Genomic DNA, 17,640 nt, shown 5'->3' on the forward strand with positions numbered 1-17,640 from the left:
GTACAGCCCATGATCGTACTATGGAATATTTATAGGGAGAGGCACATGAGGTAATATTTTTGTGCTCAATTCGTGCTGCCTGTATAAGCAATGATTCTGAAGACTTGCAGTTGTGAAGCTAGTTTCCTATTCTAAAAAATATTGATGACTTCATAACTTTGACAAATTTGACATTTTATCATCAAAAGACGCAGAATAAAATAGAGCAGTTTGAGGAGTTTCTACATTTAAAAAAAATGAACATTATACGCTTTACGAATTGTGTACATTACTTTATCATAACCCATTATAAATTTAATGGTTAGTTATATCATGTCCTTTTTTGTTTTACCGAAATCAATCCAACGATTTTATGTAACATTACATTAATCATTTTGGTAAACTTGCCTATTGAAAACATTATCTAACTGATTTTACGCTAATAACAAAAAAAAACGATTAAATTATAATTTCTCAGGTATCTACGCGAATATTGCAGGTGCATGTTTTTAATTGTCGATAAATCTAGTACCGTAATTTTAAAGACAGATAGGTACTTCTGTACATATACAGTAATCTAACGATATTAGTTTATCCTATCACGAAGTTGTCCGTCTTGTCAACTGTACTGTAATGACAGTCATTTGTGTTGTGTTTGCTGTTAAAGGACATGAACACATAATTATTGAAGGCTATTGCTTATGGCTATCACCACTTATGTTTATACGATAACTATGTTGTTGATATCCTTCAAACAGAGTGACCAGGCGTCCCGTAAAAACAAAAGTGTCCCGTGCATTCGCGTTACGCCTCATTGTTCCAAAAATAAAAGATTTTTATAAAACGTTTGATTTTTACGTGTATAAATCAAAACAACCGTTGGTTATATTCATACTGAACACACTGTTTACACTACCACTACAACAACACACACAATTGTTTACCTCCAGTCTCTTAACTTGGTTATCGAAACGCGCGTCCCACAGTGTAATTGTCAGTGTTGGTGTAGTGGTAGTGTAAACAGTGTGTTCAGAAGGTCGTTATGACAATGAATGTGAAAGCGTGGATGTTTGTTACGCTTTCACGCAAAAACTACTTGACGAATCATCATGAAACTGTGTACAGATATTCTAGGAGGTACTAGAAGTAACATAGTATACTTTTTATTGAAAAAAATATTTTGTACGAAAATAATAAAGAATTTGTCAACAAATATCAACATTTTGCTACTTCAGCGCCTTCTAACATACAGTATGAAGTTCAAACCCCCAATTCAATGGAGTATAGTTTCGATTGTTTGGAATTTTTGAGGTTAGGTACCATTATTATTTTCCACTGTCACTGAAAGCGTATGTCTAAAAAATACCTCGAAAGCGTAAATCTACATTATCTAAAAATTCGTCACGTGTCCGTGCACCAAAGTTGCACGAAACCAAGAATCTTCGGTTCATGCAGAGCTGAGAAGACCACAGCAAGCAAGGCGACAAATTGATTTGAGAGCTGCTGAAACACCATTTCAGACCCAACGTCGTTTATAAAGACATGCTCAGCAGCGCCGTCGAAATTTCATGTGTAAGGAGTGGTCCGTATTTAATGATACTGGATTTCAATATGACCCTATAATGGAATATCACAATCATCCTCTCATTGTTATTGAATAAAAAATGTCAATATTGCAATGCACTGAAATGGAAAGATGAAACTGCTGGAATGTGCTGTTTCACTGGTAAAGTTTCACTTCCATTGCTTGGTGAACCAAAAAAACCGCTGAAAACTTTGTTGTTGAATGCTACCGATGAGTCAAAGCGATTTTTGAGTAAAATCAGAAAATACAACTCTTGCTTTCAAATGACATCCTTTGGAGTGAATAAAGTTATAAGAATGCCCGGGTTATCACCAACTTTTACAGTTCAAGGGCAAATATATCATCAAGGTTTATTTTATGGGTGACGAACAAAATGAAGCAAACCGTCCTTGTCAGTTTATTGAAGAAGTAGATTGATATATTTCTATTATAATGATTAATGATACTTATTTAATGGATTCGATGCGAGCGAAGCCGCGGGTAAAAGCTAGTAGTTAATAAATCTGGTTTCTACCAATACCAGCTACTGAAAAGCTTCTGAAGTGGTGCATTTTTTTCACATTAAGGAAGGCATGCAATCAAAATTATTAAGAGTAGGTATCTTACTTTGTGAGACCTTTGATGAAATATCTAGTTTCTGCTTGGAAACTATAGAAAATTTTGAATTTATCGCTTAGAGTGCTGACAATATTTTTGTTTAATTATATTACCAATTATGTATGCTTATTAATTTTCAGCTTTGTTCATTTATATTTGAGAAATAGCTTTTCTACTATATTCAGAACTCATTGGTAAGTACCAAATGGAATTTATACTAGGTAGATCTACTATCGGCCAATATTAGATTATAATCTGGAGAGACTAACAGGTTTCACATACCTGGGTATACAGCTTCCCAAAGATGGATTTGAAAACACAGATATCAGAAGAATAATCAATTAACACGGTATAATACTTCTGCACATATTTAGATCTAGAGATGTACGTATAAATAATAAATTTCGAATATAAAAGAACATTAAAAGATCTAAAACTCGTACGGAGATGAAGCGTATGAAAGCAAAATATAACGGAAAACATATGGAAGGATATAATATAATAAGCTATACCAATTCAAAGAACTACAGATCCCTGTAATTTGTCAGAGTACAGAGACAGGAAGAAATGAGAAAGATAACTATGTCAAGACCTGCAGTGGGCTATAGCACCATAGAAGAAAAAAAAACTTCAGTAATACAGTAATATGAATTTAAACATTACATTTATCTATTGTTATTCCTTTAAAAACTTGAAATTGATGAGCTTTGCAAGTTTAGATATTTGATTTTCCCCATTCCGTATCCTCACACCTAGTCCCGATAGCGTGAATAGTCCCATTTTACTATGTATATATATTGGTGTCTAAAAATCTTTTTTCATCAAGACAATTTCACTTATATTACCCCATATGAGTTTCCTAATGTTAAAAAAAAATTGTTTCATTCTATGAATGGAAAATTTACCTCAAAAAAGTTTAAAACTATTTCTTGCGAACCTTAACTATCATCATCTAAGAGAGACAGATAAAAATAAACTAAAACATGTAATTTTGACATTCCGATATATAGCAACGGTAACCATTTCCCTTCGACATTATTCGTATAAAATTTGCATAAAAACAGTATAGCTTCGTTTACAGTCATATTTCTGTCGTTAGGAATGTTCAAATAAAACCGAAATTGGTAAAGTAGGCATTCCACTATGATCATCAGTCTTACCGTTTATTCTAAACTGAATTTAACTTAAGATAATATTTTAGTTCCACACTCCAAAAATGCTTTTATTTATCTCCAGTACTACTTTATAGAGATACCAACCCATATCATATTTAAGGAAGTTTTGTTTATTATGTATATTCCCGCTATCTGATAAGAGCATTTTGATACAAAATTATAGCAATTTTTTAGAATCATTCAAACCATCTAGATAAACAAATTAGAATAATGCAACACTTCTCGTTGATTGAGTAATCTTTTATGCAAACATATTTAATATAAATAAATTAAAAACTAAAGCGCAAAGCAAATAGAAACAATAGATTAAATTAGATATACACAATTGCTACTTAATCTCATACTTCGATACCTTCGCCAAATATATATATATATATATATATATATATATATATATATATATATATATATATATATATATATATATACATATATATAAATACTAGAAAATTTTGTACTTACCCCACTTGTCGGATGTCTGGTAGATGCAGGATACATGCTGTATTAAATAATCCTAAATTTGTCACTAACAATTCACTTTAATTAGAGCCGAAAAAAGCCGCACATTTCAAGGAAATATTAAACCAAAACAATCGAATCACTTCCTAACCTCAAAATACCCCGGAATATAGCATAGTTTAAATTCGTGAGGATTATCGTCAACTATTTACAAAACGAAACATTGCCGAATCAAGTTATTATCACTTTATAACAATTTTCATAATCTTTTATTGAAAAAGAATAAAATTAGTTGGTTTATGAAGACTGACACAATCCAAACCAAACCGAACAAACTCATCTGTCGAAGCGGGAGAAGTGCACCACGTGGTAAAATCTGCTATACGTCACGGTGATTTCGACCAATTAGAAAATTCGAATCGAATCTAAAACGCCTACATTTCTTGACAGCTCCATACTAGTCCACATGGACTGTTTCAATGTTGCCTCATCAAATGAAAATTCTGGAAAACAAGTGATTTTACATAGTGGTTATGTATTGATGGGTAATTGAACATTAGCGGTAGTGCCATATATAACACTATTTCCTATAAGTAATGAAAGGATTTAATTTATATTTATGTTTTCGTTTTGCAGAGTCGTAGCATGGGTATTGATTTAGAGGAAACATTTATATAGTTTTAGAGAAATTTTCTAAATGACGCATTAGAAATTTTTTCGATAAAAGAGGAAACAGATTTATGTATATATAAAGAATCTCAGAAATAATTGATGTACTTAGGCTGGATTTGATAAAGAAATATGCTTTAAAGCCACAAAATAAGATAAATAAAATATTAATCATAACTTGGGAGCGATAGAACTCATTTTGAAAACAGTTACAATATTATAATACATATTATCATTTACTAAATCAATATTATTCAAGGAAATGATGAAAGAAACATACTTATATTAAAGATGCTAATACAAAGAAGTCAATAATTTAAAGATTCCTATTACAATAAGTCAGGAGACCGAGATTATCAAACCATACCCTGATTCTCAATTCATCTATTATCAAATATGTCAGGATGATCAGCAATGAGCTCAAAGTTATCAGCAACTGATCCATCCAACTGATATCAGACCGAAGCCGCCTGTCCATTTTTAATAATTTTTAACGTTAGTCATACATCTTCTTCTAAAATAAGGCAATATTCGGAACGTTCAAAATCTCGTAATAAGATTGTATTATTTTTAACAAAAAATAATTTTAACAATTCAAAGATTCATGAACAGAGGTTTTAATACATTTTCTAAATAATTTCTTGTTAATCCCCTCAGTAGTGTGCTCTATTGACTGTTTCATGTACCATGTTATAGTTAACGCTATCAAGCCACACCGTTATAAAGTAATCTAGAGACAATTTAAAATCAACATATTTTTTAGCATCATTTTATGTCAATAGGTGACGTGAGGAGTTTGTATTGAAGTTTATCTCTTGTTTTGTTCCATTGCGAGATCTACGCGTGAACGTGAATCGTATCGGTTTCGTTAGTGTTCCTTGTCAAATCAGCTGAGGTGGTAGCCTGCTAGAGTGACAATGAAAGTTTAGGGAATAAAAGATTATTATTAGTGCGATTTCCGTGATTTTTTAGTGAAAAGTGACAAAAAGAATGGATTATAAAGTCGTAGTCTATAATGCTGCCCGTGATGGCAACTTGAACAGACTTAAGGTATGTAAAAATTGATTATTTTTCTGTTAGTAAGGCATAGGGACAATGACTTGTAGTGCCCTGAGTTGTAGCAGGTATCCTAAACCTTCCGCTTCTTGTTTTGATGACATAATTTTAAGAGGGATCAATTTTAGTTATTTTTGGCTGCAGTATTCTCGAAACATGAGTAATTTGATTTTACAGGTTTAATTAGGTTTTTTATGATGGAAGGTATATTTCATTATTGTGTAAACATGACTGGGAAATTGCTCACCATCATTGTACTGTGTTGTCTATGAACTTTGAAACATTTTAATTAGTTTAGTACCAGGTTATTTCTATTTTTCTGAAAGAGCTTATCAAGGAATTTGATTAAATTTAAATCCTCAGCTGGATTTATACAGTTAACTTATTTTTCGAGCTGGAAGTTGTCCAAGATAAACTATATAAAAATAAATATAAAATGAAAACTTGTAAGCTGTATGGCTAAGGCCGTGAGCTGTGTTTAGTAAGCTCATAACATGGGTGGATGGAGTAATAATGCTCATTTCCAAAATAAACATTTTTAGATGCCTATAATCAACTGTAGAATCTAGAAAACATTTTATTACTTTTATCAAATTCCACATTAGTGACTACTGGTGTGTTCAACATTTTAGTTATTCAGTACATTTGAATTTTGATTTTTGTTGAGTAGATTATTTATAACACTCATAAACACATCTTTTTATTCAAAGTTTTTCTGCGTTATCCAGTGTCCAGATTGCTAGATTGGAAGCGATGACATAAAATACTTGTCACACTAAAATTATACAGGGAAATAATGAACCACAAGCCAAATAATAATTAACAGACACATGCTAAAAGAGCCAATGTATATTATTGGAAACGAAAAAAAATACAACGAATTGTAAAATTGATTCTAAAGAATTTCAAGGTCGGTGACAACGTTTGTAAGAAGGTTGATAACAGTTGTCAAATTTCGTGGCACATGTAGTTCTGAAAAGTTTTGTATTTATTAGTGAAACAAATTTTAAAACAATGATAAGATCTAATTCATTTCTGATCAAATGCAATCAATTCAAAATGAAGGAACCGCAATAGACGAAAAGTGCATTATTTAAAGAGCAGACGATATTTGTTTTTAGAAAATTGAGCTATATGAGAAATGAAGATCAGTTGAATAAAAAATTGGTTTAGTCTGAAATATAAGAAAATGTTCCATTTGCAAGTATAAGAACTTATTTGATTTAAAAATAGGAATAAATAATCAAAAATCTGTATTTGATACACTTTAACAGAACACTTTATAGATTTGTCATCCCTTCTTTGATAGATTTCTTATTTGGAATATTATATAGCAAGATTAGGTACCTATATGGAACAAGAAATTTCCAAATAGTATAAAAAAGGGACTACTTTTTAACAGAATTATTTACATATTTTTTAATGAACATTATTTGTAACAAATAAACATTATACAGTATATCAGAACTGAGTCAATACATATGAAGTGGTCCAGAGGTGGTTGCTTAACCATTTTTGATTTTTTAAAAATTTTTTATGATAATTCCTTCATATTTGTAGATATTTAAAACACAATAAAAAACATTTATCTCCGGCTATTTAAAAATAGCAGCCATTTTTCTTTGACTACGCGTACAAATTTTAGTTGGTGCAACCATTTGCGTTAAATAAATAAGTCAAGTTTATATTTCCCATAAACCTTACCAAAAACACTATAACTTGACCAACTTCCAGATTTTTAACTCTTGTCCTATTAGAAATATCAAAGCTTGAACTGTAAAAAATTAAAAAATTGTTGTTCAAAGTTCAAAAAATTGTAAAAAATTAAAGGTACCTCAAGTAATGATGGATATTAATTTTGGATGAACTATTCATTGGTACCCACCACCATACTAAAAGGTAAGATGTTTAAAGCACTCCTTGTATGTTTAGCTTTATGTACAATTTTTCATATTAGGGGTAGGAATACACCAAATGAACTACCAACACGTTATTTAGCTTAAGAAATTACTTTTAAAATGGTGTTCAAATTATCTTTCTATGACATTTAGTTTTTAAGATATTTAATAAAACGCAAATGCTTGCAAAGACTAAGATAAAATTTTTTATCGTGTTTTAAATATCTATAAAATTGAAGGAATCATCACACAAAATTTAAAAAAAAAATGAATGTGGTTAAGCACCAACTTAATTTATATTGGACCATTTGGTATGGATAAACCCAACTATTAATTACATTGTCTATTATTTGTTAACTCAAGAACCACTGAAAATTTGCCTCATTGTCATCACTAGAGAAAGAAACGATTATCGGTTATATTAGATCATCCACAATCCTATCCAACAACTTAAAAAAAATTCATCTTCTTTTATGACATTTGCAACACAATTTTGCCATTGAATATTTGTCACATTTTCCAAGGATTGCATTAGAAGATCTTCTACATCTCTTAGTTTAAAAGTAGTATTTTTGGCTTCTGCCTCATTTTTCACTTGAGCCCAAATCAATTTTATAGGATTCAATTCACATTGGTGGCAGTCTAAATAAAATTTTAATATTTTGTTGGGCCATTTAAACGGTAAGATATGAATATATATATATATATATATATATATATATATATATATATATATATATATATATATTATTTAGAAATTCAGGAAACCAATTGTCAAATACCAATTCATTCATATCCTCATGATACTGTCCAGTTTTTTACTTTCACATATTAGCAATGTATCATTAATAAATCCATGGTTAGATCCCTCATGAAGGATTATTAAACATATGCCTTTTCTAGATGGATTTTTCAAACCTATAGACAATCCTTAAAGAAAAGCATGGTGAATAGATGTATTTGTCCATATTTTGGAATTTGTATGACCTTCATTTAGTTAGGTTTCATCAAGGTAATTAATGGGTCTCTGTTCTTGCCTATACTGTTTGATGGATCTTATGTAATTTCTGGACATTTTTTTTTAATGTTAAAATTTCATCCAAAGTTGAGTTTTCATTTTTACAAAAGAAACGATGAACATTGCGTTGAAGTATATTTTTTGTTGTACCATCAAAGTTTCTGCAATTCCTGAACGACATCCACGATGGTTAGAAGAGACATTATTCCATTGTTTCTATATTCTTTAATAATTCGAAACAAAGTCGATCTGGCAACTCCTAAAATATAAAATTTGTATCCATTAATTTTGTACAAAAGTACTATTAACGATAACTCACCCAATATTTTACAATTTTAAACAAAATAGTCTTCAACTTTTCTCTGGTTCATCACCTGAGATTTAATTATAATGAATCACAATGTTTTGCTTCTCTGTAAACGATAAGTGGCCTAAAATTGCAAAACTCCTTTTTTGGGAGGGGAATGATATCTGCTAATACTGGGAATATTATCTGATTCCATTTTCAAATTAGTCCTGACAAGAACTGTTTATATATATATATATATATATATATATATATATATATATATATATATATATATATATATATATATATATATATATAAATGGTTGAGTGTAAAACCAGCTGCTATTTGAACAATCAGGAATCTACAGAATTGCCAATTTAAATTCAAATCAGTCCTCCTAGTTTAAAAACAGGGTAGTTATTTGGAATACCAACTACATAATCAGGGATTATTAGAGGAAATATCTTGGAGGAAACTAAGCATTTATCAGATCATTTTTAGTAGTTATGTGTGTACTAGAAATAATTGCTAAATATTAAGAGCTTGATCAGCTTCACTTTGTCAAAATGGAACAAAATTGTTTTTATGATAATAATCATATTTTATTGTATGAAGTAGTGTACCCATACATAGTTTTGAATATGCTACAAGCAATATATTAGTTTGAATTATATGGTATAAGTTGTAGATTCAATTTATTAGTGCTGATGTTTTCTCATTGTCTCTCAAATTATTTTCATTACTATTATATTGATGTTAATCCATCATTAAATATTTATTATCTGACATCTTCTTGAAATATGTGTTTTAATACACTTGAGAATAATTATGACGCATGAAAAACAAAATTTAGCATTAAGTAAGTTTGTATTTCAACATCACAAAACAATGATAATTTGATAGTTTACAAATATAAATTCGTTTATCATTCGTTGATAATAAGTTATATACCTAATGCTATGAAATTGTTTATTTTATATATTAAGTTGGTACCTACATAAGCAAATATTCCAATTTATTGAGCAAAAGCAGTTGCATTAATAACAAGGTTTTTGATGTAACAACACTTTAAATTTGAACATTGGTTTTTGACCTTAAAAAATATTTTCTGATTGGCATGTTAGAATAATATACACATTTCAATTTTTCAACTATTGATCAAGGCTTTTTATGAACCTGCTATAGAAAGATTGAATGATTTAAATGAAGTTATTGTGTATTCCTCAAACCACAACTAAAAAAAATGTTTCCAAGTGCAAGTTTCTAGTTTTCTGCCAAAAAAATTACAAACGATTTATTTAAGATCATACTACTTTAAACTTAGAAATTTCTAGTGACATCATTCTTAGTGTATAAGAGGCTAAAAATCTGGGCTAATGTTTGATGAATCATAAAATTATAATCTTATGTTGGCTCTATTCTAACAAATTTGTCCTTAGGGATAAAAATATCAAAAGTAAAGTCTGTTGTTCCACTTCAGGTATTTCTAAATTATTGTATGCCGTAATTGTTCATTATCCTTGTTTTAAGTAAAAAATTCAAATCATACAATATGTCTTGAAACAAGTCCTATTTGTCTTTGATTTTTTCTTGGCAGGATTGTTATTATTAATATGTTCAACATTGCTTTCTAAAATTCTCTGTAAATTAATGCTCTATATAGAAAGTTAGTATTTAAAAATAATACAATATTGTGAATATTCTGAATTATCTTTAATCTTATGATGCCTCATTTCAACACTTTATCCTGCAGTTTTATCATTTCCATAATAACGTATATTGAAGTGAAAAAAGTGTTGACTGTGAAATCTTCGAGAAAATGTAATGTATTAGCTAAGCAACTAGTAAACAATTCATTATCGTTTTATTGTTTTTTATTCTCAGGTTCTACATTGTTTGACGGTATGAGGGTTTTCGCAAGGCTCATATTTTGTTTTACTTAATGATTTTTCTTAGTACCTTATACAATCTTTGTTTTATGTTGCATGTGTTCATGAAACTGACAGTGCAAAATAGGCATAAATTAGAAAAAATGTGGCTAATTAATTTCAAAACAATGATTTTGTTCCTCAATCTGGCTCCAACAAATCTATAACATTGCTGCTAGGTTGGAATTTCTGGTGCTATTGATGATATTTATATTGAACACACTGTTTACAATAGTACTACACGAACACTCACAATTACACTTTTTGACGCGCGTTTCGGTAAGTTAACTGGCAGTAACAAATGCTAAATATTAGAAAATCAAAATTGAAAATAGAAGAGAATTTATTGTTGTTGTTATTTGTTGTTGGAGGATCTTTCTAACTAAATGTGCTTATAAATTAGCAGTTTATTTAAGAATTTTTCCCATACTATTCTTATTTTCTTTTTTGCAAACAAAAAACTTTCATGATTACATTTTTTTAATCATTTTCCATCAATTTCTATAATGATTTACATAATCAAAAAATCAATTTTAACCAGAAAGGCCACAAATGAACTTAGGAGAGTTAAGTTGATATCCTGGTGAAAAATTTAGGTAGAAGATACGATGATACCTGCTTAATATTTTTAGACATTATTAAAGTAAAGAATTTATTTGAATCTTACAAAATCATGAATCAAGATTAGTCTGGCCCAGGTTCAGATTATAATCAATGATTTATGTGCATACAATGACTAACAATGCAGTAAGCTGTATAGTTTAGTACAGGCAGCTATCAGTAATAGTTCAGCATATTAACTTTTATTTGGAGCATTTTGGTATTTGTGTGTAGTCCTATTGTGAACCTGATTATCATGCATTTCAGCATTGCTATGATGTAAGGGTCACTTATTGATCTTTTGATGCATCCATTATCAACATGCAATGATTTCTCAATTACACTTACTTCATGCAGTGCTGGCTTAACTGATTCGCCTTTGAAATAAGGATATTGGCTTTTGCAATCTGTTTCTATAGTAATATTTTCTTTTATATTTGAGTCCAATAGCCTTTCTAGCATTTTCAAAATGAAATATCAGAGGCATATCGTTCTGACATCTTTGGGTATTGTGGTACTTGGTTTACCCACCTTAGATAATATAAAGCAATCCTCAATATTTCTTTATTTTATTGAAACGTAGCTCAATTTCAAGCTCTGTTGAAAAATTATTGATTATTAATCATTTATCATACAACCTAAAGATTTTTGAAATATAATCGGTATCATTCCATTCCTTTTTTTCTGACTTGTATGTTCAAAGAAGTTCATTTCCCCTATGATCCTCTCCTTAGTACTATCAAGTACACTCTTTTAATAGTTTTTTAATGTTTTTGAAAGTATGAAATATTTTGATTTTAACTTATTTGAGCTGTTTGAGAAATTGCTTATTAAAATTCAAGATGGTAAATTTTTTTATTCATGTTTTAATTGTCAATTAGAAGCAAAGGAAAATCTACAAAACCTATACGAGACTTGTCATCACATATGCTGGACAAACAAGAGCCGAAACAGCAATTACAGAATGTCTACTCTGAACAGCTAAGATGGTAATAATGGGTCACACTCTACGGGACTACCATAGGAACATTGGCATAGGACAAATTTTCGAAGTGGAAGATGTTATCAGATAAGTCGGAGTTAAAAGAAGAGACTGAAGAGATCATTTGAACAGAATATCTGATGAGCGAATACCCAAAATTGTTAAAGAATTTTAACCAACCAAAGGAAGACCTGTCTCAGCTTAAAAATAGGAATATACCTACTTCGATATAAGAAGAAGAAGAAAACAAATGTCCTACAACCACTCTTGGTTGTAAGTGGTAATGTTCAGAGACAACAATAAAATATTTTTTATGCGGTGAAGTATTTTTTTCATTGAAAAGTCACACTTACATCAAACCGCGTTCATATTTACTATGAAGGGTAGAGGTGACGAGACGTATCTAATATGGGAGAAAAGTTGAAAAAGTGTTCAAGTTTGTACGATAATTTAGTTCGAAAACCTTCCAGTATGACGCTGTTGTAGTCAAAGGGTATGGTAAGAATGTAGCAATTTTAGATGAATAGAAATATGCCGTGTTAAAAAATTTAATATCAACTTTGACCCAAGCAGTTTATTATTGAAAATTTCAACGACCTTGCGTTGTACAAAATAATTTAGTATGTATAACCTCAAAGAAATTTACATTGATGTTATTGTGGCGCCAATATTTAAAAAAAGTTTTTCGTTTTGAATCAGACTATAATAATGTGTTACAGCATTCAGAATATACTAACATGTTATGTGAAATTTAACTTCTATTTCCAAAACTAATTGTGTTGAACTTATTAGCTACTAGCCCTATATGCTGGGTGGTTGACATCTGAAAAGATATGAGCAACAACAATTTTTTGTTATTTAGTTAATTAGGTATGTAGAATTTTCTGCAGACAATTTGATTTTAATATAATAGGAAAGCCCAATTTTACAAACCTATCCAAAATAGATACTTAATTTTTGATATATAATAGATGATACTATATTTATCATTTGGTTTGTGATTTATTAACTGGATTAATATTACTGCTCCAATTCGCCAGATAATTTCTTTTGGTCGCTACTTAACAAATCACCTACTTTATAGACGTTTCACAGAGATGACACAAGGTTGAATCAATTTTCTAATTAAAGTTCAGAGCCCTAGATGGATCTGCTAACATAAGTAGATATAAAGTTTTTTCGTGTTGTTGTTCTCCTATTTTTGTGTCTTTCTGATTAACGTGTTAGTTGTTTTTGAGTTTTTTAAACAATAAATATCGTGTATTATTGTAATGCATTTGTTCCCAAATCCTGTTGAAATAGATGCTGCTGACTATAACAATATAAAGTAAATGCAAGGAATTTATTATGAAATTCTAGTGATAAAATTTATTAAAATTAGGTTTAACTATTTACTATTTTAATTGCTCAGTTTTGTGTGTAATGTTTTAATTAACAATATATATTTTGTCGGAAGTTTTATTTTCACATTATTAATAAATAGATAAAAGTTTTGTTGAGGTTATTCATATAATTAAGGAATCATCATATTACTATAAAAAACTTGATTAAGGAAATAAATGCTCTTACAATAACTTGAATATTTTCATTCCAATAACATTACGACTACTAAATTTCTAAATACTTCTCATAATAGGTCTCAAAATTTCATTTTTGTGATACTGTTTCTTAAAAATATGAAAACCTGAAATAATTTAAATTACGCGCCATTGATAATATTTAAATTTGCCAGTTATTTTATGAACGATGTCATATTAGTAGTTCAGGTTTAGACCACCTGTCGACGTCATTTTGGTTAGAACAAATAACATTAACGTGAACAATCTAAATATAGACGATCTGTGGGCTATTTAAAAAATTTGATGTTTTCATATTCCGTCGCAACCAAGGTCAGAATACAATCTGCTGTACATTAATGCCTGAAAATTTTATTGAGAAATGGAAAAGTGCTTCAATATATTTCAAATAAACATGATTGACTTGAATTTTGTCTAATTGACAAGTACAATTTTTTATTCATTAATTCTTCTATGGTAAAAAATATTAAATTAGCTATTTTAAGAGTATTGTGTAGAAAAATAACGTGGATAATGTAGTGTGACAGTATTTTACTTATAAACAACCTCAAATTTATGTGGTATTAAGATATTTTGAAGTGCTGCTGAAATAATTATATTTCAAATAGTCTAGTTATGCTAAAAAAAGCCTTTGTACTGAATTTGATAATTTTATCTTTTTTAACATATGAGAAACATCTAATTGCAGGTTATTAAATAAACTGAGATTAAAACAGTTTTGATAGCTAATGAAGCTGTTTTTGTGTTGTAACCGTCATGGTATACGGCTATTTAGTCTGTGAAAACAGACAATATCTACAGAAGTACTTAGAAACAGCATTTGCAGATCATTTTCCATCAGGCGAGTAATCTCAGTGTCCAGGTCAGGCTCAAAATATTTTCTTAGACGTTTTAGTCAGATAGTTTGAAAGACTTTATTAACTTTGTATAAAAACACATAATTTAAAATATTACTTGTTATATTTACTAATGAAATGCAAAACTACTGCGTATTTCGGATTTGTACTCGTAAATGAATGTCATTATACAAGGGTTGTTACTTACGTTTTGAGATAGAAAAATGAAAACAAATACTTAGCTGGTTAGCAATCATAGCAACGAACAATAATTTATTAGAAGTGTCAGTGTAAAGGTTGATGTCAAAAAATTAAACCAGACTTACGCAATAAATTAAAATAAAAAAGATATCCACCGAAATTGTAAAAATCGAAAAATTGGAGTATCGATCCATCATCAAGAACCTGTATTTAAAAGAGTTAAGAGGTAAGCAGATTTACGAAGATATGCTTAATACCTTTGTCCTTCGAATGCGACCGTGAAAAATTGGACTGCAAGCTTCCAAAGAGGAAAATTTTCCATTGAAGATGGTGACCGATCTGGAAGGCCAGTTTGTGTGTCAGTCCCCGAAAATATCGATGCAGTTCATGGCATGATTTTATCAGACCGTCAAATTGGGCTAAAACGGATATCTGAAGCACTGAATATTTCATACGAACGCGTTTAACATATAGTTCACATCAATTTGGACATGAGAAAAATTACTGTAAAATGGATCCCCAAAGCGTGCAAGGGTATAAGCATCGCGGTTGATCTGTGCTCGATTTGAAAACGATGTAGACTTCTTTAATCGAATTGTTACTATGGATGAGACTTGGATACATTTCTACGATTCAGAAACAAAGCAACAATCGATGGAATGGTGACACTCTGGTTCTCCAAGACCTAAGAAGTTTCTTGTCCAAAAATCTGCTGGAAAAGTTCTTGCTTCAGTTTTTTGGGATTGCCATGAAGTAATCATGATTAGTTTTTTGGATAAGGGTAGAACAATAACTGGAGATTACTATTCGACATTACTGACCACTCTACGGGAAAAAATTAAAGAGAAAAGACGCGGAAAGCTATCCAAAGGTGTTTTGTTATTGCAGGACAACGCCCCTGCACTCAAATCTCATGTTGTGATGCAAAAAATTCGTGATTTAATTCACCAGATTTGGCTCCATCCGACTATCATTTCTTTCCTCAACTGAAAAAAAGTTTAAAATGTCGTAAATTTTCTTCCAACGAGGAGGTAATAAAAGTTGTGGAAGTATGGTTTGCAGAGCAAAAAGAAACATTTTTTTTAATGGTCTAGAGACGTTGCAGGTTCGCTGTAATAAATGTATCTAATGAAGAGGAGAATATGTTGAGTAATAAAATCTTTTGAAATTGAAATCTTGTTTGGTTCTATAGTAGGCTAAGAATTTTTCAATATATCCTCGTATGAGAGGTCACATTGTTGTGGTAGAGAATGCAATGGTTTCCCTAATTTTTTCGAACACATCTGGCAAATAAATGCTGGTGTACAATTCAGAATTGACCGTTCTACGTTGTTTCAATGGAAAGGTGGCAACATGTCCAGTTATTCTGAAAAAACAGGCGACCATTTGCTTCGAAGTGGTTCTTTGATGAATTTGGCTCATATTAAAATACCCATACAGTCGATTGTTCAGTTTCGGGTTCATATGCATAGATGCATGATTGGTTGTCTGTCACGATCTTATAGACGTCTTTTGAAGCACCGCTATTGAATTTTTTTCAGCATTTCTTTCCACCAATCGACCCGAGCTTTTTTGAAACATGGTCAAATCTTTTTAAAAGCCAACTGTTCGTGAGTGGATTTAATGTATGCCTCAGCCTCACGGTATAATACATGACGATCTTCCAATATCAGTTTATGTTTACATCATCGATGTTTTCTGGCACCACAGCCGACAGACTACAATTGATTTCGGAAAACCAGTGAAACTCAGGGGCTGGAGATGGTGCTTCATCACCAAAAGTCGAAGCGAGTAGATCGGCACACTGCTGTTGGCTTAATCCACGTTATCATAGAAAATCATCGCACGAAATTGTTCGAAATTTAATTCCATTGTTTGACCAAGATGAATATTTCAAGTATCTGTGAACAATCAAATAGCACTACTATGACAACACGTTCTGAGTACGTTACCCATTAAAAAAGTAAAACTTTATAATGGCAATGTCAGACTTGACATTAGTGCCAAGTCATTGCCAATTGCCATATCATAAAACTCAAGTAGCAACCCTCGACAGTTAAATACAATTATTTCAATGTTTGTTTAACAGGGCATGGATTTGCAAATCCTAAATATAATGTTTTCAGTTGGAAAAATATATAATTTAAAATTTATTGTTCAGTTCAGCAATTTTTCTCCGAGTTTATTTATCATTTTTTATTATTTCATTGATGTTTCAACTGTCAGAAATGTGTGAAAATGAGAATTAATCCTGAGAACTTGCTGGTTTCTTAAGATATCCCAAATGCAAATTTCCTGAAAAAATTAAGTCCAATTCTGGAATCTTCAAGAAAAAAGTACCATTATCCAACGTGTATCAAGAATTGGTAAAACGATGTTGCTTAAATCCAATTAAAACAAAAAAACAAATAATGATTTGACCAAAGTAATGTCATATTCAATAGTGCAAAATATAGTGCACAACTCCAACTTCGAATGAAAGAAACGAATCCTTGAAAAGAACGCTAAAACTTGAACAAAATATTTTTATAAAACTCCTTGTCTTTAGCCTCAAAATAGGCTTGAGTTTCGGCTGTAACTTGTTCATCGGCATAAAATTAGTGATGAAACAACGCCTTCTTCTTCTTCTTCAATTGTAGTCGTTTGTCCGCGATGATTCAAACGCTCCAATAATGCTACGCAACAGTTGCTGTTCATGGTTTTTCCTTTTCTAAGATAGTTGATGAATATTATACCATGTGCATTCCAATAAACTGATACCATAGCCTTGCCACCCAATTTTTACGCCTT

General features: G+C 30.4%; 2 protein-coding genes across 3 annotated transcripts in view; one reads left to right on the forward strand and one right to left on the reverse strand.

Moving 5' to 3' along the window:
• LOC130900196 (protein groucho) overlaps positions 1-4,151 on the reverse strand; it is a 396,521-nt gene extending 392,370 nt beyond the window's left edge. Inside the window, exon 1 of one of the 2 annotated variants that reach the window (XM_057810645.1) lies at positions 3,799-4,151. In XM_057810645.1, coding sequence (XP_057666628.1) covers positions 3,799-3,834 — 36 coding nt within the window. In that variant the 5' untranslated portion in view covers positions 3,835-4,151. The remainder of the gene's footprint in view (positions 1-3,798) is intronic. The other variant, XM_057810647.1, reaches the window with a different exon arrangement.
• A 1,102-nt stretch (positions 4,152-5,253) lies between these two features.
• Positions 5,254-17,640, forward strand: part of LOC130900321 (protein fem-1 homolog CG6966) — a 131,158-nt gene continuing 118,771 nt past the window's right edge. Inside the window, exon 1 of the mRNA XM_057810846.1 lies at positions 5,254-5,514. Coding sequence (XP_057666829.1) covers positions 5,455-5,514 — 60 coding nt within the window. The 5' untranslated portion in view covers positions 5,254-5,454. The remainder of the gene's footprint in view (positions 5,515-17,640) is intronic.

Source organism: Diorhabda carinulata, chromosome 12 (assembly GCF_026250575.1).
Source record: "Diorhabda carinulata isolate Delta chromosome 12, icDioCari1.1, whole genome shotgun sequence".
Taxonomy (NCBI): domain Eukaryota; kingdom Metazoa; phylum Arthropoda; class Insecta; order Coleoptera; family Chrysomelidae; genus Diorhabda; species Diorhabda carinulata.